General features: G+C 40.9%; 1 protein-coding gene across 3 annotated transcripts in view; it reads right to left on the minus strand.

Moving 5' to 3' along the window:
- The window catches only part of TGFBR3 (transforming growth factor beta receptor 3), a 112,619-nt gene that overhangs the window by 59,810 nt on the left and 30,809 nt on the right, over nucleotides 1-22,000 (minus strand). For all 3 annotated transcript variants that reach the window (XM_084211479.1, XM_084211477.1, XM_084211478.1), the window contains exon 3: nucleotides 7,453-7,637. In XM_084211479.1, the coding sequence (XP_084067605.1) occupies nucleotides 7,453-7,637 (185 nt within the window). The remainder of the gene's footprint in view (nucleotides 1-7,452; nucleotides 7,638-22,000) is intronic.

A 22,000-nucleotide genomic window follows, 5' to 3' on the forward strand; every position in this document is an offset into this window, starting at 1 on the left:
TCAATCTTCCCAATTTTTTTCTTATTTTCAAGCTTACTAATAATCAAAACTTCTAATCTCTATACAAACAAAGCAGTATTTGAGGAATATTTCAAATAATGATTTTATTATATTAGCTACACAGGAAAAAAAAACAACCCACCAATACCCCTAAGGAACCAGATTTGCTATTTAATCAGGCCTAGCCATATAAGTAGGACTATTCATATCTCTATATAATTGCAGAATCACTACCATAAAATCTGACAAAAACATCCAGGAGAAATTTGTGATGCTATCAAGTATTTTCTTGCACAATGATGCCCTTTTATGCACATCATATCTGCCCTGTCTCACTGATTCTTGTTTGAAAAGAGATTTACTGAAAAACACACTGGCTTGCTTTCCAGTAAGTAAGAAAGAACTAACTGCTGCTCCTTGCCGGGAGTACTTTTCCATGTATTTTCAATGTTCAATTTACTTCATTGCAATTTACTTCACTTGAAACCAAATTAGTGGAGGAAAGAAGGCAAGTTCCAATGGCCAACACTGACAAAACACCTACAAAGCAAGGGCCACAGTATTTGTCTGCAAAAGCAATGTCATACAGAGTCACCTTTCCCAAGAGGCCTCAGAATCCCACGTACATATTCACATGCACTAGCACACCGTGTCCGTGCAGAAAACATGACACAGTGCTTCCTTGAGAAATGATGGAAGAGTGAGGCAGATCTCAAACACTCTTCAGGGTAAAAGAACATTGGTTATCTCCAGAAGGGTGACAGTTCTTAATACTTTTCCCTCACTGATAGCATTTGAGTCACCAAATACTGGCCCTCATCTAGACACACTAACTACTGCCACCACCATGTCTATTACATAGGACATGATGTCAAATCATAATAAAAACATTTCTTTATTATAAATTGCCACTGCAACTGTTAAAGAGACAGTATCAGCTATGAATTATCTATATTTCCTTCAAACTTTTTTCAAGCAATTTAGGTTTCAGATATCTGTGCCTCATGGTGGTGCTATTTTTGCATCTTCTCCTTTAAATAAAAAGTTTTCCTACTTTACAAGTACTCTGCTTATGTTTCACAGGGAAAATGAGAGACTCTTCTAGACAAACACAAACTTGAGTGTTATCAAAAGCAAGATCGACATAAACCAATTAAAAGACTTGTTGTTCTTCTATCTTGCCACAGCATGGTTTTACTTTTTCAGCTGATACAGGAGCATGGCTGTCAGGCATGGCAAGCTCCACACAATTTATGTTGGAAATTTTCCCCTGCACTGGGAGGCTGAAGAAGAATGACTTCATTAATTCCAGCTTTTGGTTCAAACAGACACTTTAGAGAACAACATAAATATGACCACTCATGACAAATGTTGCTTCAGTATCTCACACATATATGCACGAGCCCAAAGCTAGACTGGAACCTGACCATGGAGTTTGGGATATAGACGGACTCTTGGAAATGTCATCACTTCCTTAATTATCTTTTCTTGGAGAAAGCAGTTACAGACAAAGAAGTAATTTATAAAGAAGACATGTCAGAAGCTTTGAGGAAACTGGAGACCATGAACAAAAATCACAGTCTATGATCAAAAATCAACACACACATCTGACTGGAAGAAACGTGTGAGCCCACGCGCGCAGTGTGCACACACGTCCAAGCCACAGAGAGACAGGAAGAGCCCATCCAGGAAACAGCAGCAGCCGCCCTCTTGTTCTCTACAGCCTTGCAAGAGCACATCAGCACCTGTGGCATCTTGCAGCAGAGGAAAACAAGGGTCCAGTTTACAGCTTCCAACGTGACATTTTAAGCAGCGGTCAGCAAAACCCAAAACTGTGAGCGGCCAGAAAACTCATACTGACGTTGGTCCTTCTGAAGCCGCTAGTGTTCTGTGGTAGGCCCTGGCAGGGCTTCAGCCACCGCTCCACACAGCTCTGGCAGCTGAGAACAGGGCTCACTTTCTGCACACAGCAAACAGCCCCACTTCTAAAAACGGAAAATAGCGAGGCTTTGCACAGCACTTTCCAAGTCATGAGATGTCACTGCTGCCTCTTTAAGGGCAGACACGCGTCAAGCCACGCTCCTGCAGGACATAAGGCTCTGTGCAAACAGGCTCCTCTGGCCAACACAGGACTTCCTCTGGCAGTTCTGGTGGGCAGAACACGAAAGGACTGCCAAATCCAGTGACCAGCAAATCCTGAGCTGGCTAAAAACAACATGCAAAGACTGCAGTCCAGACAAACAAGATGAAAAAGCCACATTAAAAAAGGTGGGATTTTATGCAAGCACAGATGCCTCAAAGTGCTAACAAAGAGAAGAGGGGAAAGAGCATTGTAAAGGTTTTCAAATAACAAGCAAACTCCACTTCTTACAAATATGGTAGTGCCATGCTCATCATGAGGGTAATTAAGACATCAATGTAATTTTAATGTATCAGCTGCATGGGAGTTAGAGCTTTCAGCAGACATGGAGTTATCTGAGACAGACACTGAATGATTACCATTTCTGTGGCAAATGCTTCCACTATTTTTGAGGCTTTTTAAGGTCTATAATGTACTTTTATTCTGATTCAGTCCAGTACTCCAGCTGGGCTCTTGGGCATGGCTGTACATAAAGGGAGTAAACAGCAGCCTGTGAAACCACCCTGGTGAGCCAGTGGAGCTACCACAAGCTGTGGGCAAGCTTTGGAAACTACCCAGGATCAAAGATGCATGTGATGAGGAACTCCTGCTTTCCAAGCAACAAATACAGGGTGTTCCTGGAGTACATTTGCCACAGTGTCACTCACAGCTTGACTCTGAGACCTCACTGGCACAAAGCACTGGTGGAAGCAGTAATTCATCTGGATTTCCCATTCTCAACCTTATGTGGCACCCTTCCCCCACAAAACACCATGCAAAATAATGACAATAAAAAGCAGTAGTCAATCTCAGATTTGACAGAGAGGCTTGCAGGTGGCCATTTTCCATTGCTATTCTGTATACCCAAGATGACTGATTATGTTGCCTCTGCACAACTTCATGAACCACACATCATCAAGGAACAAGAAGTGATCAAATTGACCTTGATGGGCTCAGTATAACAGGAGAGCTGGCCAGCTGAAGAGGCTGAAAGTTCAAAACCCCCAAACATGCATTGAAACATGCAGGTCTGCTGCTATAGCTAGAGATCCACTACTGCTGCCAAGCTAAGGGGGTCAGAAAGCGAAGAGGCAAGAAAAGAAAAACACCGTTGCTAAGTTCAGAATTTGTCTGTACCTTGGCAGAGGCACAGTGCTTTGTTTTATCTCTCAAAGCTTCTTTTTCTAAAGCAGCAACTATTTTTCTTCAAAGTAAAGGCCTTTGACCTACCAGAAGTACTAAATATACCCACGTGCAGCACTGTATATCTAGTCAAACAAATGAATAGGTAACAAAATCCTCACTAACTCCAGCTGTCAAGTAACAAACCTTGAATTCCCTTCCTGCCTGCTGTCAGCACATGACCTCCAGGCTCCCTCTGACCATGACTCTGGTGCTGCAGGTCAGCATGTTTTAAATATGCCCAGAAAGTGGCCCCTTTATCTGAGCTGAATCTCAAGGCTGTTCCTGGATCTCTGGATGCCTGCGCATGAAACAAAACATTTTTCCCTGACATAGCCTTGGGTATAGCTGCTGTAGTACTAAACTTCTGAAAACAGTTAAAACAAACACACTGGAAAATACACTAAATATGCAGCATAATAGGCAACATGAACTAGGTTTTCACCACCTTCCTCATCCAGATCTTCAAAATCGTAAAAACCAAAAACACCGTGACACAGAAAAATTATCCAGAATTCAGGATCAGCCTATTATAATTAGCCTGTTCCAGGAGCTAAGAGCCATTTTAATATCCTGTTTACTCTCAAAGGAAATTTTTAAGTCATTACTATTAACTTTTTGCCGAGTAGCACTGATTAAACAGTGGGGAAAAAGGTCCGTCAAATTATTACAGCCTCAGTGGCATTACTCAAAATTATAAAAATAAGGACAAGTCCTTAGTTTTCCTGCCTTCATTTCATATAACACATGTTAAACATCTGTATCAGGCATAACATCTTACAGTTTTTGAGGATGAGGATGTCAATGAAAACAATAGCGAATCCACTGCCAGGAACTCTGATTCCATGTATTTATATGTATTCAATCCTAAGTATTCACATGAGATTAACTTTACATGCCCCTCCTCTCTCCTGTTAACTATTTCAATTGTAACTGTGTGCCCGAAGCAGCTCGGAGAAATTCAACCAATAGGCATAAGAAAAGAATCCTCCATTTATTTAGGACTTGATAATATACTTGAAGAGTGACTTTCATTTTAAAATAATTTTATGCTCTTCTATACACATTTTTCTGGTGCAAATTTCTAGAGTTTCCAAGTGACTCTGAAAACAACAACTCTTCCTCAGAACAAACAACTCCATGAGAAAGCAACGATCTCCTTTCTAAAAACTGAGAAACTGAAGCAGTGAAGATACCCAAAGCCAAAGTTATTGCAAGAGTTCAGTAGTTCCTGGCATTCAGCTGAGACCCAGATCAGTACAGAAATGCACACACGCACTCACTTCCCCAGGAATATTTGATCAAATAAAACAAACAAAAAAGGCTTGCATTTTTCTTGCCAAGTTCAATATAAACACTTGAGGCTATTACATGCACCCGTATTCTATTTCCTATGATAAAGCATGGCCAAATATGAATTGTGATAAAAGACATTTCTAAGAAATATTTGAAAAAGATTGGAACTCCGGGGGTTCTTACTTGAAGAAAGAAGACATTCCCAGTCTCAACATACAAGATTTCATCCCCATGGGATTAATGATTAATTAAAATACAAACAAATTCCTTGAAGATCATAAATGTGATAACATTTCTTGATATGATCTTATATTTACCAGATTTCTGCTGTAACACAGAAGTGGTAAACTACTGATTCAGTTTTGCAAAGACTGTTTAGAATACACACTCCTATACATTTCCAGTCTGTCTTTTGTCTTCTTTTCCCCGGTTTATAGGGAAGAAAAAGCACCCAAATCTTACTAACCCTTACTGAAAAGCCTGCCTCTGCATCACCCCTGCCACGTGCCCTCCCCCTCATCAGCCACCCCTTAAATTTGCAAACGCTTGTTGTCTGTATATTCAACAGGAGTGCCAAAGAGAGTTAAATTAATGCATACACATATGTTGCATCTTTATTAGAACCATGATAACTGCACAAGTATGTTTAATGCATGAACCCTCCAAGGAGTTTGCTAGGGGAAGTTTACACTCCTCCCAGCAAGTAAGGAATGTGTAATTTTGCAGCATTCTAGCACAGTGCAGGTTAAAAACAAAACAACCCAACCTCCTCCCCCAAAGCAAGCCTTCACTTAAAGATTTTCAGATCTTGCATTCCATATCATTAAAACTTCAGCCAACCTCTGAACAAATACATGATTTATTTAAACATGCTTTCAGTGTTGCTAAATCCAAGTAATGTGCTGTCAAACAAAACTACTGGTTTTGTTCTGGAGTCTACTGGAAATACTACACAACAAACATCTCTACCTTTGCTATCAGTATTTGCAGGCAACAGGAAATACCTCAGCTGGTAAATCAAGCTCATGTAACTTAAAGTGATGGGTACATTCTACTTTTAGACAAAGGGCCACTTGGAGTTGGTTTCTACAATAATGGGAAAGATAACATTTGCTCTGCTTTGTTCTCTGAGTCTGGTCCTATAAGTAAAATCTGATCTTTCCAAGTTGTTTACACTCCTTTGCTCAACACTGTTGCCAGCAAACCTTGCTCCAGCTTCCTGTGCATTTTTAGAGCAGCCATCTCCAAGGGCCGTGATTGGAAATTGCTCAGGAAATGGGAGAAGGAGGCTATGGTTTCAAATGCTGAGATCTATTCAGTGCCCTGCACTTCAGCACACCCCCAAAGCACACAGACAAGACAGCTTAGGGCAAACTGTTTTCTTAACATGAGCACATTAGACGAGGCTCAAGCAGCCTCTTTCTGCTGGACAGCAAGTATTTTTACCCAAAGCCAAGTGTTTAGCTGTAGCATTGTGTACCTCTGAGCAGGCAGCAGGCACAGCCCGCATCCCCGTGCACGCGTGACTGGCTCACGCCGTGCGCGCACACAGCCGCACAAAGCTCCACCGCACGCCAGCAGCACCAGGGGCACCAGCAGCGGCCCAGAGGGAAATCTGCATTTGGGCTTATGCGAATGCACTTGAGCCATGCTGCTCTCTCAGGAGGTACAAACTCCAGCTGCAGCCCATTTCATCCCAGCCCTGGGCACCCATTAGTAACCAAGAAGTTACAAGTTCCCCCAGTATCACGGCCCCACAGTGCGGGCACTCTTCTGCCCACTTACAAGGTAATAACAAATTTTATTGAAAGATCTACTCATACCAGATTTGCCTATGACTGAGCAATGGATTTAAAGTTTCCTGGGAAATGAGAGAAGCACTGAAAAATCTACAACAGAATCACATACAGTTATTTAGTTCTCATTGGAAACTATGCTCAGAAAACCCAAACCAACCAACCCCAACCACCCTCTGGCCAAGAGAATCTGCCTTTATTTTAATCACTAAGAAAGACTCCACTTGAAAGTTCTTTCATCACAGCTTTAGACCCTCTTTTCCTAAGTTTCTCCCTGTTAGATCATCATCTTTGTTCTCTCTTTACAAATTCTCTAATTGTGTACCCACACAGTGCTCCCACAGGACACAGTACTAAGAATCTGTGTGTGTAATACGGTAAATATGAACGAAAAGGCTCAGCTGTCATGGCATGCAATGTTTTCTTTGCACTCTGTTTTGATGTGTTTTGAGAGTAAACAACAGTACGGCACAACTTTACATCAAAAATTTTATTCTACTGTTGCTTTCAGAACAGCTGAAGTTTTTGCCAGTCCCTCCAAGTGCAGCACGCATAAATAAGTAATTAGACTACCATAGCCAGCAATACTTGCTTTCTGTACAGCAGTCCCCCCTCAGTGAAGCACTAAGGCTGTATTACACTGGTAAAAGAATCTAAACTTCAGTATTTGTTTATAGTGGCCATGGCAGGGATCCAAAGGTATTCATGTTAATTTACAACACATTTAGGTAAACGATCTGCTTTTGAAGACAGACAATTCTGCAAAGGCCTGTGGGAGATCTAAACCTGTTTCTTATTTCCTTTGCCCACCCCCTGCCTTTTTAAAGTATACTTTGTGGTTGTGAAAGATAATAAAGAGGGTGGCTAGGTATGGAAGCAGTTTATTCCTATGACATGTAAAGTGTAGGCGGACAGTCTCCATGCAAATTGTACATGGTTCTTTGTGGTACTTTGGTGACAATTCAGAAATAACTTTATGCAGCAAATTAACATATAATAATCCCATTTGCAGACATACTTATCACTAGGGATCTGGAGAAAAAGTAATTTCCCCTTTACCTCTCTTTCATGATGGCCAAGACCCTCCTTGGGGTTTCTGAGATTGAGGATGTGCACCTCTTGGGGCAGGCTCGTCGTGCCCCGGCTTGCACAGCCAGACAGGACTGTAAAGCTTTCCAACAAGGCATGGACCGGGTGCGAATTGTTAACAGGCAATAAGACACATTCCCTCTGAGGCACAGGACCTGCAGAGAAAGACAGACACATATCACTGGGAGAAAAAAAAGCAATGCATTGTTTATACATGTCAAATAATGATGATCCTTTTGTTCAGAAAATCCACAGGAACACAAGCAGAAGCTTTGTGTTCATTCTCCACAAAATTAAGACTTTTATTCCCATTGCACTTCTAAGTTGTCCTGAATATGCTAACTTATTGGTTCATTTCTCTCTGAAAGTCTAAATTTTCAAGTATGAATTCCAAAAATGAAGGTATTCTTTTCTTGACCAGAGGGGAAAACAAAGAGATGGGAAAAAAGTCTAAAAAACCCATTAAACAAAACCAAAAATAAACAAAACAACCAAAAAAAATCTGCAACTGTAAATGCCATCATGTGTATATAACAATGAAAACTTTCTATCTACCAGAAAGGTAATTATGTCAGGAAGGATTTGGGTGAGCTGGCTTTGTTGCTTTTGAAGCAGCGCTGATGTATAGTGAACATCATTCGAATACATTGTACAAAACAGCAGGCATCTGTCACATGATAAAATGAAATGTTTGTTTACTGAGTCTATTTTGTGTCTGACAGCAATTATCTGCACTGATAACAGTTATCTAGTCCAAAACACAGTGTACGCCCTTTCAAATAATCACCACAGCATGATGTAGTGCCATACTCTTATATAGTACGTGAGACCGTGTGATGTGATAGAGCAAGATAGCACAAAAGCAAAGCATACAGAGCAGTTTACATTTAAACTATATCCCAGGAAACTAAATCAAGACAAATATTTATGAAAAGCAGCCCTGCTTTTCCAAAACGGCTCAAGCCCACCCCTGACAGTAACAGATATCTGTATGTTTTTGATTCAGAAGGTCGCAGGAGAACGTAATTGATTTAACCCCTAATTTGCACCAAAGTCACTCAGATAAGATTGAGGCTCACATGAACCAGTGAGTTCAGAGGCTGCCAGGCATAAAAGAGAAATACAAGGCAGACGTACAGCTTTTTTTCCAAATGGTGCACATCTGCAATTGAAGTAAAATGCTTCCTTTGAAGGAAGTTCAAAATAAAGAAAATCCTCAATTGATTAAATGGAAGAGCTCTATCTGGTTTTGTCAAGTTTAAAGCCAGCTATTATAGCACTAGAGATCACCTGGAATTGGTGTACACTTATGTTTAATTGTATTAGCACTGACCTACACTTTGCTGGTTAAAACCACGGTTCTTTCAAAATACAGCTTGCAGTTGGCCATTTACTTACAAGTCAGAGTCTGTCTTAAACCAGCCTATCTAGAAAAAGCAAAGCCCTTGAGCACAGGGAGATTTCTGCAGTGCCTCGGGCCACAAAGAGACTGTTCCTGAAACCCACCAGTGCATAGTGCATATCCTATGAGCTCCCACAGAGCAGGAATATTTGTAAAGGCAATGCTCAAGGCATAAATTACACATGCACGTGCTTGGGGTACACAGGATAAACAAACTTTCTTCTCCCTAAATGAGGAGCTTGGCAGTAGCATTGACCAAGTAGCACTGACTTGAGGTTTTCTGGTTTTTATTTAACTCCTTTTAAAGAAGACACATACAAAATGCAACCAGTCCAAGCAATGATACAGTTAGGTCTAAGAAAAAAGAAAAAAAAATAAAAAAGTTGCCCTTTGTAACAGCTGAAGAAATACTGAGGATTTGTAACAATAACAAAACCAGTAGAGAGGCTGCATTTTCCTGATGTACAAGAGCAGATCAGAGAACCGACTGATAAATTAGCCCAGCCACTGATGCGTAAGTCCTACAGCACATCACGTTACACAACTTGCACAAAACACTTCTCTAAACTCCACAAGCATTTCTTGGGCTGGGAAGGAAAGGAGCACTCCTCCATTGAATTGTTTCTTGTTAGCCAGAATGGAATTGATGGTTAAGATGTTTCAGTCATAATACACACTCACCCACAAAGGACAAGGTACAAGACTGAACAAAACCAGAAATGGAGCTGCTGACAAAAATGTGCACTTAGCAAAAGTTGAGGAGAAAAAGCAAGTACCTCCCTTGTGATTTCCTTGTGAACACCTATTCCCATGCAGGGCATCTACTAATCCTCCCCTCCAGCCTTCATCTGGTACTTACTCTGAACAAATTTAATACATTAGATAGAAGACATCTGGATTTTCCCCTCACATCCTGCAAGGGGAAGATGATTGTGACTGTCTCGTTCAGGCTGTAACTGCCTCTTTTGCTGGCACCTCAAATGCACATTAAGAAGTCCCTCTGTTCTGCTTAACATGCAAGATGGAAACAGTCCCAGAGGGAGCAGAAGTTCACATCCTGGATAACTGTGTGCAGCTGAGCTTATCTGCACGGGGTCGGGCAGAATGAGGCATGCCTGCTCTGCCTGCACTCCACCCTGGCTGGACAGGGGCCAGATCTCCAGCAGAAATTCTGTCACCTCACTGGCAGCAAGCCCACGTGCTGTGCCACTCCTGAGCAGGGCTTACTGGTGCAGGGGCACTCTGAGCAGTGCAGCTCAGAGCATCTGCCTGCACGCCTTGGCAGCCTGGGGCATGTCCCCTCTCTCAGATCTGTTTGGAGGGAAGGGGTGCACAAAGCTGATCTAAGCCACTCAGTCCAAGAAACCAATGTTTTGGGGGAATTACTGCATTTGATAGAACTGCTTTCAGACCAGACCAGTCTTGTAAGAGAAAGGGATATAGCCCTGGAAATCTGAACCAACGACTGGACCAGCTGGAGGACGCTCCACTGCAATCAGACCACACCTGCTGTGAGACTGCCCATGTGCAAGGCATGCTGTGGGGGTAAATAACTGAGAGGTTGCTCCAGCTGTCTAATTTTTGCCAAGTTTCACACAGGTGCCTGAGTAGGTGTGTCCTGGGCCCATACTGCCCTTCCCAGCAACTCAAAACTGTCACAATCACTGTTTCTCTTACACTGGCAATATCAAACCACAATCCTCATGTACTGCTATTGGCATATCTGCCCAACCACTAACCTGGGTGTAGTGCCATGCCCTCATACACTAGCATGCCTCGAGGTAGCAGTATGTTAAAGGAAAAATTATTTCTAGATCACAAAGTCCACTGAATGCTCACCTTGTAAATGGCACAAGGCAGCTCCTTCTGCCACCTCCTCTGCATTCATGCTGTACTTTATTCTTATACTGCATGCACCACAGCAATGCTGGAGCTACTGGCTCAACATTCATAAACTGCATTTCTTTCCAGCCCTTCCTACGGCACCTGCAGATCTGCCCTACTCAAAGGTGGATGCTGCTACAAGGCACAGTCACTCCAGTGGGAGCAGCAAGAGCTCTCCTCTACCCAAATTAGCAACTTCTGGCTCCCTCACAGATCCTTCATCTGTCTTCCATCCTGCCACTCTCCTCTGACTAGAAAGCCAGCTACTTCCTCTAGTTTAAATCCTACAAAATGTATATTTACCACTCTGAAAAAAAAACCAAAACAAATTCCTCCCTAGGATACTACTAATCTTGTTTATCACCTCCACACCACCTACTTGAAAAGCCAACAGGAAACCACAGCCTCATCTGCCTGGGCTTTACTGTCACTCTGCCCTCCCCAAACCCCAGGATGAGGCTTTGCCAGTTTCCCACTCCAGCCTCACACCCTGTTTCTCACCAGCATCAGTGACACCAACATCCTTGGACATTCATTATCAATGTCCAATTAACACATCAAGATTGCCTTATCAGCTCTAAATATGTACAGATATTCTCCTGCATCTCCATTCCAATCAAAGCACTTAAAGGGTCAAAGATCTCTTCCACTGTACCCACCCTAGTGCAGTCACAAGCCTTTAGTGCCTTCTCTGCTGAGAATTTAAGTGTGCATACACAGCCATCCTAGGGTTTTGTTTAACTTTGGAGCATGTAACCACTTAATCTTGTTAGTGAATCCTGGCTCCTACCCCAATCAAATTTTAGTTGCTTAATGCCTTTAGAGGATGGAAAGCAGGTTAGGCAGTTTTATTTAAAAGAACCAATTATTAGATATGTATTTTCCAATATAATGCTTATTGCAAATGTTTAGTGAATTCACAATTCTAGAGAATTGTTGAATATGGAATTATTTTTCATTTCCAATTAGTATTTTAAAGGAAATCGGTGCAGACCCAACCTTGTTTGATACTGTGTAGCTGTGTCCATCTGGAACATATTCAATCCAACTTCAACATTCTTGTTTCCCATATCAACCATGCTACTAATGAGTAACATGTGTTCTGCTGTAAGAAGGGAGCAGAAATGGGAGTAAGACTAAGGGGGATAATACAACCACCCAAGACCAACTTGTAACTGTGATTGATTTTATTCAAATAGTAAAAGATAATGTAGTTTCTATTGTATTTCCATGGTGATTTCTGCAGTATTGTCAGCTGAAAAGCATGAGCAGCCCCCACAAATTGCTTGAATCTGTGCTGGGGGCTGCACAGCACATTAGCATGGTCCCCATATGCCATAGCAAAGGGTACAAGCCACACCAGTGGGACAGAACACTCCTCAGAAGAAGGACAGCTTTACTGTAATTGATTTTTGAATGAGAGAATGACAAGAATCTAGTCATTATGTATAAACCCAGAATTCATCACTTTATGCTGAAAGGCACATTAATATGTGGAGGAGGCTAACTCAAGCAGAGATTTCAGTGTGCCCAAATGACAGACTTTACAAAAGAGAAGGTTAATTTTAAGGGTATTCTCTTAAATCTCTTAGTGACAATGATGGCTGGATCAAACCTACTTTTGAATGACAACAGAGAGGGGAAATCATTTGAATCTTGACCTAAAAAGCTTCACAGACCACTTGAGCAAGACTCAGCAATAACTTCTTCCCTTGATATTCACCACTCATTTCTTAAGTTAAAAGTGCATGGGCAAAGGGCCACTGTTCTGCATGGAGCGATTGTTACCACCTACACAACCTTCTTCTCATAAAGGGTTTCTCATTGAGGGAAGCATTTATAGCAAAAAATATACACAAGAGTTGAGGCAAATAAGAATTTACAGAGGGAAGTGACAACTATTGCTACCAGAGAAAATGTTAGTCACTACTATTTATTCGGTATGGGTGGCTCTGTAACAGTAAGTACTAAATTCCTTCCTGTACACCCCTTCACAGAAGACTACCTGGAAAGCCAAATTCCTACTAATCTGAATGTAGAGGATAATGGACAACCTCCACTATTAACATGAAGAGCAGCTTTTATTAAAGATAACCATGAAAAAAACCAGTCTCACACTTGCAAGCAAGCACTTAAACAAGACATCAATGCTCAGAATCAGTTCATTCTGGCAAGCAGCCTTGAGAGATGAAAAAGGCAAGATCAGGTGGTAGGAAATATTACACAGCTTTGTGTTGAGAGGCATAGAGGAAACCTCAGTGTTTCTGCTCACAAACAGGAGAAGCAGCTCCACACTGATCAGCAACCACAAGGAGCTGGGCTGTCCAAGACTACTCCTGGATTCCATGATTTGTAAGTGTGACTGCTGTAAGAAAGATGCAGGGTACAGAATATCAGACCTTCATACTGGCCAGGAGGAAGACTAAAGAAGATGACTGTCTAATGCATTTTATATTTGTATGAATCTACACATTTCCCTTCAGATTCTTAATTTTCAGAGAGTTCTTTTACTGTCACATCTAGTGCATATTTTTCACAGAGGAGCTACTATTGACTGAATCACCATTGGGGTAAGGTTGAGACGTTTAAAATTGCAGGGAGAAGATTCACAAACATGGACTAATTTTGGCTATTTTGAAAAAACAAACCAATCCAAACAACCAAAACATCCAAGATACCAGACTCCACAGGTATCTACTTGAATTCAATGAGCTATAAAACTTCTACTGAGAAAAAATACATCCTGAAGAAATGTCCAGTACAGGTGGCAAGATTTGGTTGCAGAAGGAGTTAAAACATACAAGTTGTACAGACTAAAAACGTGCTTTTGCAGAAACTCAGCAGAGGTTTCCTATTCCAGCGCATCGAGCTCACTAACCTCCAGCAACTCCAGAACACCATCCCTGCACCCTTCCCCTTTCTTCAAGGAACAAAAGAAATTCTCAGGAACTATGCATTAACCTACATTCTTCACCTTTACACTGACATCTGGTGCTAATGCTATGTGCAATTAGACCCTTGCTCCATGTGCTGTCTATCCCTAACCATTATCCTCCAATTAATTCCTATTCCACTATTATCAACTCTGCCCAGACTTATTCCATTTATGGACCAAACTATTCAGACATTTCAACACATTAGATTACACTTAATCTCCCATGTCTTTTGATCCTCGATTCCTCTGCAGTTTCTCTAGACATTTCTGTTATACATAGTAAAGTCTATCAAACATCATCTGCCAGCCCACTGGGAATCATTCAGATGACATGCCCCATACCTTTTTAGGTTGCTGTTTTGTTTGGTACAGACTCCTGATGCTGGCTTCTCCTTCTAAGCAAAACAATTTTTTATGCCTCTCTGGTGGATGTATTGCAAAACATCCACTCCCATGGCTCCCAGCCACTGGTAAAAGCACAATGTTTATCTCTGTTTAGCAGAGATGATCTAATTTCGAGTGTTACCTGCATGGACCTCACAGTTTTTTCCATGTAGAAAAAAATTCAAATTACATTTTAAAATCAGAAATTCCTTCTTTCACTTTTTGAAAAATAACCTAATATTGATCTTTTGTCCTTATCAGGACATAAAACTGATCCAAGTTTAATTGGAAAGGTTAACTCTCAAATAAAACTCAACTGCTGTAGTAATGTGCTGGTACTTAGAAAATACGAATTAAACCTAAACTATCCATTTAATGAAAAATTGCAAATTATAAAGTCATGGTCCTTTGTTATACAGCAAAACTCTATTTCAACACCTAAGCAAGCAAGGCAAAGATAGGCAGTGTCAATCAGTTGAGCATCTTGTTCAACAAAAGAAACTCTAGGTGTCTTGTTTATACACATATTAAGCTAACCAAACAGAAAAAGGCAATGAATGAAAAACCTGTTTGGTTTAACATCCGCTGAGCACAGTCTCAAGACATTGCTACCCGTGAGGCATAATCTTAGAAAACAAACATCTGCACCTGGAAAACAAAGAAGTCTTTCAAAAGCAGATGTACTCTACCACAGAGCTACATTTTATGTAACCTCTGCTGTACTTCGTTCTGACCAGTACTGTCAGAGCCCTACCTTCTCTTGAGGTTTGCAGCAAAACACTGCTTTTACAGGAACTCTTCCTAGTATTTTTCCATGGCTGAATGTACAAACTCATCCCCATATGCTCTTACTCTCTCTTCCCATTCCTTCTCCCAAGCCAGTATTTGGAAAACATTCCCACTAACAGAAGATCATCTTTTTAATACTCATAAACAGAACAGCATGTATGCATTGACTTTTATTTAAACACATCCAGAACGCACAATTTCTGGTTTCCATGTCAAAGAACTGAGAACGAAGTGGTCAACCAGTGTTCCAAAGAGGATTGTTGAGTTTTTCCCTTTGTTATCCTCAAGAAGTAGAAAAAAACCCCAAGTTTCAGGCAATTAGTCTAAAAATCAAATGCAGATTATTCTCTTGCACCAATCTTCTCTCCCATGAAGCACCCAGAATTTTTTAAACTGTGGTCAATGTTAGACTGAGGGCTTCCCTGCCCCCCAGGCATGGCTGTACTTCAGAAATGCCTGACTCAGATCACAAACTTTTAACAAGACTGTAAAAGATGCAAAAATTATTTCAGATAACAAGCAATACCTAAAAATGCAAAGAAACGTTGTGCCTTAACAGCCTTAACAGAAGAGCAGAAGCAAATTTAGCATTCAATTTTCACCACTGTTAATGGATAAGGTTGTCTTCAGCAAAGTGATTGTGCAAAGAGGAAGAAATAAACAGATACAAACTATTTCTAAAATTCCTTGTTCATTATTCCCAAAAACATTCAAACTTCATGTTATAAAAGTCTATTTTCCCTAGAGGCAGCCCATAAATCGTCTCAGATTTACCCCTCTTGACCACAGAAAGATAGGAAATCGCATGGTAACAATGAATGGAAGTGCACTTTTTATCAGAAAACAACAGGAAGCATTCTGCTTGGTTTACATGAGAGCTCTGTATTGGGGCCAAAAGGGGAAAAAAAAGCTGTATAAAAATTTAATGCCTGCTTAGAGCAAAAAAACTCTAAACTGGGTTTCAAAACCATTTTATTTTTAATAAATCAGTATTGGAACTTGTCAAACTACCCTACCCACACTACTGCTTTTACTGTATTCCTAAAATTGGGAAAATTAAAGATGACAGAGAAGGAAATCACAGATTTCATAAAATCAGTTTCAGGAGGCAAAGAGAGAGAACCATACTTACTTTCTCGACCAGCCATACAAGAATTCATCAAAGAGCATGCACAAAAACACAGATGTAAACTTCAGCAATCTGTGCTATCAAAAGAAACAAGTCTTCTGAGTCTCTCTCAGCAAAATATTACCTTTTTAAATTGCAAATATATACTTCAGTTCTTTGCATACCCATGGGTGTGCTTAAAAGAGCTGATACTAGTTCTAATGTTTTCAAACTAACACAAGAAGTGCTGGATTCCCATCTCAGGCAGCATCAGTAGCACAGATGAAGGTACCAAAATATACAGTAATAGTAAGACTACAAAATGCATACACTAGACTGGGGGGCAGGGGTAAGATTTCTGGCATAGGTGGATTTTGTTGACTGTTTTGCCTTTTTCCTTCATCTTTTCTTAATCATAATGATTAAAAATATCCCAAGGTAATTTTTCAGAATTGCAAGTAGCTGTCACATGCTTGATCCTTACTGTCTTTCACTTGGAACTACATATGCAGCCATCTTTTGCTCAAAAATACAGTGTCCAAGGGGCATTGGTTGTCCAAGGGGCACTACTATGCAATGAAGAGTTTATCTTATCTGGTGACTAATGAGAGCAACCTTAATGAGATCAGGAGAAATTCAGACATGTCTTGTGTTTACTGGTTCAGGGGCATCCCAACCACAGAGCTGATTGCAACTCTTGCAATTTAGAAAATCTTCCGATTGCTTTTACTGAATCTATTAGACACTTCACAAGCATTCCTAAACAATGACAGTATCACACAATTCTACAAACCATTAACAGATTTTCCTTTAATTCATAACATTAGTGTTATTTTTGATAGGCTATCCGAGCTTCAAAGTAAAAGCATAGCCAAAGTTTTCCTTTTATTTAATTTCTTTTATCTGGCCCAAGCTTCTTCCTTTTCTTCACATAGACACACTGAACTTACAGGAGTTCTGTTTGTACCCTTTTTTTTACCACCTCTACAAGCTATTTTCCTTCTTGGTAGTTGGTTTTCTATCCAATTCAATCCCTGTTATTCCAGTTAACTATTCCTACCTAGTCCCCTAAGAGTCATCAACACCTGGCATTCACTACACCTGCATACACAGGGCTCTTCTTTCAATAAGATGTCTTGCTTTTTATCTGTCAATTTAATTATCAGCAAGTCATATTTTGGTCTTCAGAGAGCAAACAATGAATTCTGGATGCTGGTGCATATGGATGCATGCACATCTGGAGAGTTAAAAGAGAAGTGATTTCCTTTCAAAAATATCTTTTTGACAGCTACAGAAATGCAGAGTACCAGATGTCAGCTCCACAGCAACTTCCTGCAATCATCTTCTGCTTTAACTTTGTCACTGGGCCCAGGTCTGCATGGGAGCCTTGCCATTTGTGACTAGCCCATCAGAAGAACAGGCTAGCAGTCACTGCCTCTACTCCTTGGCTGGTACTGAAGCTGCTTGCAACACCAGGAACTCAACGAAAAGCAGCTAGAGAGGGCTTTTTGGTCTGGGGTTTGGTTTTTCCTCCCCTTAGTTCTGCCTGTCAGAAACTGACATATAGGTGCTTCACTCAAGCATGAAACTTTATAAGCCTTCCCTTTGCTAATCTCAGTTTGCACGTCAGAAGCATCACTCCATACTAAAAAAGGGAACATCTGCTCAGTGCTGTGTGTCAGAGGATCTGATAAACACCACGGCTGGACGCGGTGCTGGAACGAGAGCAGCGGCACTGAAACACGTGATCCGCACGCTGCCAGCCACGCCAGGCCACGCTGGGGCTGCTTTTCCCAGATCCTCAGCTGCAAAGGGATTGAAAATCCTCATCAGGGGATAGGACCCCTCTGTAAAATAAAGAAACCTGGCTTTGCTACTCAGGCTTCCAGCTGCAAGCAGTTGGCCACCGCTTGCTTCAGTCCCATCAAATGCAGTGGGGATCTCAGAAGCAGCAAAAGCCAAAAGCAAGGAGAAGAACCTGGGGAAAGATGGCTCCATAACTGAAAGCAAACCAGCTTTTTCCTAATCAAAAACAACAAGATTACAAGTTCAATTGAAGGCTGAATTCCTGTAACTGACCCTTTAAGAATGAGTTCATTATCACTAAATGTCTCACTGAACAAACCTTGAAAACTGATCCTGATCAAGTGCTCAAACAAGACAAAACTTCCCTCCACAAAACACTTAAAAGCTTCAGTCTTGTCTTGAAAAATGCAAAAAGAGATACTTAAAAAAATCAATAAAGAAAAAGAGGCAAAAACTACTGCACTGTTCCACAGTCCCCACTCAGTTAACCAAATGCTTCTTGCCCTCAGCTGTAGAATCAGTAAGGAAGTCAATCCTGGAATACGCCCTGCTACAGGTTCTCTCTTCAGACTTCTGAATATCTACTATCTAGTTTGGTTTTAACTAGGAAAGACTCTGTGCTCAACATTTTCCAATGTTCTAAAGAAGACTAGGAAAGACCACGTTGGCCCCAGTGCTGAGGCAAGGCAGTTGTGGGCACATGACTTTATGCCTGGATATTGTTTGAGGCTTGCTCAGAAGCTGCAGGACAGGCCCCAGGCCCTGGTGGCTGCTTGGCAGGTGACAAATGCTGTGCCTGGCACCCAGGGCATGGCTCTCAGCTTCACACAGACAGGGGGCCACATCATCTGGGTGGAGATGGACCCAAGTGAACAAGTCTGGGATGGCAGGCTTGACAGAGCTATACATACACAGTTATTTCTCCAGGTAATGAAAAACCAATAAAACCTAGCATTGCAGGTTTATGAGACAGGATGAATCATCCAGCATCTAATCACAGACAAACCCAGGGCACCTCAGTCTCTCTCCATTTTCTTCTTCCCACCAACACTTTCCAGATATCTTATGCCTCTTTTGATGCTGATCAAACCTGTCTTCCACAGGAGCTGATTCAACTCACTCAGATGACAGGAAAGTAACCCAGCAATAAAGACACTAAGCAGGTTTCTGTTGGTTTTTGGTGCATTTGAGAGCAGGAAGGAAGGTTTGGGGGGTACCTAGGCTGGCTGTCACCAAGGCCACTGGAATAACCTGCACCCCACTCCCTACTATGGGCAGCAGGGAGCCTTCAGACTTGATTGTGCTTGTGAAAGCTCACTAAGTGAACGTGAAAAGACCTTCCTAGAAAGAGATAATACTGCTGATTTTAGAAAATGTGCTGACTGTGCAGGAGCCATTTCCTTTTAGTCTGTGATAAGCACAATAGTGACACAAACTACCACTTTCAAAAGCTCCTCATGCATTTTCACTTTGAATAAATATTTCCATGGTAGAGAACACAAACAGTCACAGCTTAACAACTGCTCTGATTATCAAGAAGACTTCATGCAATACCTCACTACATTCTATGTATGTACATAATTTTGTGTAAGTATTTATGTATACACATCCATTTTCTCCACAGCTACCTCATCTAGATGCTGACAAAATATTCAGGGGAAGGGAGATCAATCAAACTTTAGTCATATAAAGGCATTTGCTTCACTTTTGAAGAGCATGTAAGAGACTGATTTTTTTTAAACATAAAAGCTTTTCCTGAAGGAATTTAATTTCATTTCCTCAGCACTACTAATCTCACCATTTACAATGACAGGACATTGCAGTCATGACACATGGTCTCTTAAAATTGCTTCCCTAATCAGTGTTCATGTAAGCCCACTCTTAACACCTCATATGAAATGCAAAACTGGAGCTACCCCCTTTGTAAGGGGTAACCACATTGCACTTCTGCACTCCCCTGCCTTCTCATCTCTACTTCCTGTGCTAAACTCCTGCAAACTACATTTACATTTACAGCTGCACTGCAAAGATCACCTTAGATGTAGCAGTATTAGACCTGATGTGGGAGAAGTTTGAACTGGTTTAATAATTTATTAAGTGCATACAATGTCACTTCAATTCATTTACATATTTAAGATGTCACAGCACAGTCCTTTGGATACCATGAAGTTATTTACTATTGCTGAATTAACAGAACACTTTTTATTCAGAGAGAATAATTTTTCAAGGAGACTGAAGAAGCCATACAATGCTTTTACCAGCTCAGCTCTCAGTCCAAGTTAGACATGCCTCTAGCTTTCAGGGTGGGGTAGAAGAGTGAGGGTAGAAATGCTAATAAAAATAAAAGGAAAAAAAAAGCTGAACAAGAGGATCAAGAAGCTTTGTTTACTGCTCTGATTAAACAGATTCTGAGCAACTTCTGTCTGGTTTAGAGATTTTCATCATCTCAGGTTGCTGCTATAGCATCTTCTTATGGGACAAGCTGTATGGATACAAGATGCTTCAGATTTGAAACTGCTGCAGACAACTTCTCTACGCATTCACCTTGCAAGATCACTGTTCTACCCAAAGACTTGATATAACTTAAGCACACCACACAGAGCCTCACCTGTGTAACTAATGAAACTGGGTGATTTGTTAAAACATGTTTCTCCCACTATGTCCTGGGAGAAATTTACAAATAGGGAGGTCAATATTAAAAGGCAAACAAAATAAAGCCCAAACCACTACCACTACCCAAACCTGAAAACTGGGACCTGAAATGTCCAATCTTTTCCTTCAAAAGCAGCAGTATTGTCATTCTAATGCAACAATGTAGTACCTGCATCTACACAGGCATGGACATTTGTCCTGCACTTCCAAACACCTGTAAACTACCCAAGATCAGTAACAGCAGCTTTAACCAAGCTCATAGATCCCATAAAGTCCTGAACAAACAACCATATTCCTCTTATTCTGTCCAGAAGAAGCTTCCAGGCAGAAAAAGAAGGCATGGTGCAAAAGAGCAGACTAAGTCAAGAGGCCATTTATGCTTACAGAGACTGAATATTAAATAGAGATGAAAACCCAAGTGTTCAAAATTACATCAAAGAAGGATTAAAGCATGTTGTTTCTGCATGTATTTCAATGTCAGCATCCATTCTACCCCAACTGACTGTTGGGATCATGCCAAAATGACCACCTGCTGCCAGGTACCTGTGTTAAAGACACCAGACTCTCCAGTAGAGAGAGGTGATCAATCATATCCATCTTATGCAGACCTGGGGACCAGGAAGCCAGAATCACCAGCAAAGAATTTGAGTGACCAAAAAAAGAATCCAAATCCCTTGCCATGACTGGGCTTTATTGTGCATGATGACTTGATACTCAGTTTCTTGCCTCAAAGGAGGAGACAGTTTTCTGTAGGAGCAAAAGCACCTCTGACTCAGACCAGCTCTGAAACCATCTAAAATTAAACAGATAAATCTATGGATTTTAACCATAACAAGGCTTACTAAATAAATTAAAATAAACATTTTCTCACCAGTTTTATCCACAGGTTTGTTTGCTGGGCAAAATATCTGTCCATATCAAGTGCATGTTTTTGCTCATTTTTGCTGCTAATTCTATAAAACTGTCAATATTCAGACAAGAAAATGAAGAGATCTTCAAGTCAATCACTTTTGGCTTATAGCTATGAAAAGCAGAAACAATCTTTGTTTTTTCATCCCCAGACTGGAAGAAATTGATCTTTGCCCTCTCAATAAGGCTGACTCAACAGGATGAGTGGAATACAAGCACAGAGATCAAGTGGCCTCAGAAATCCCTATTTTGAACATCTGCATAAAAAGACTGACCAGAAGCAACAAAAATAATATCTGAATTTTAACAAGCTCAGTGCTTACACCACATTCTAAACAGAATCTGTTTTCAAAGTGTGATGTTACATCTTAAACTCAGCTGTAACTCTAATACTGATGTGTGAAAAACAACCAACCCACCTTCCACTGGACCACAGGCCATTACACCACAGCTCAGTGTTGCCATTATCACAGCGAAATTATCCCAAAGGAAGATTACTTAACCCAAAAATTCCAGATGCATAAACCTAGACAAGTGTTTTTCAGGGTATTTTCAAGAAGTTAAGGATCTGAGACTTTTGAAATGCTTGGCCCCAGTTTCCTAAAAACATAACTATCGCTGAAAGTGCAACTTAGCACTTAAGATAAAT

This window comes from Fringilla coelebs, assembly GCF_963513975.1.
Source record: "Fringilla coelebs genome assembly, chromosome: 9".
Classification (NCBI taxonomy): domain Eukaryota; kingdom Metazoa; phylum Chordata; class Aves; order Passeriformes; family Fringillidae; genus Fringilla; species Fringilla coelebs.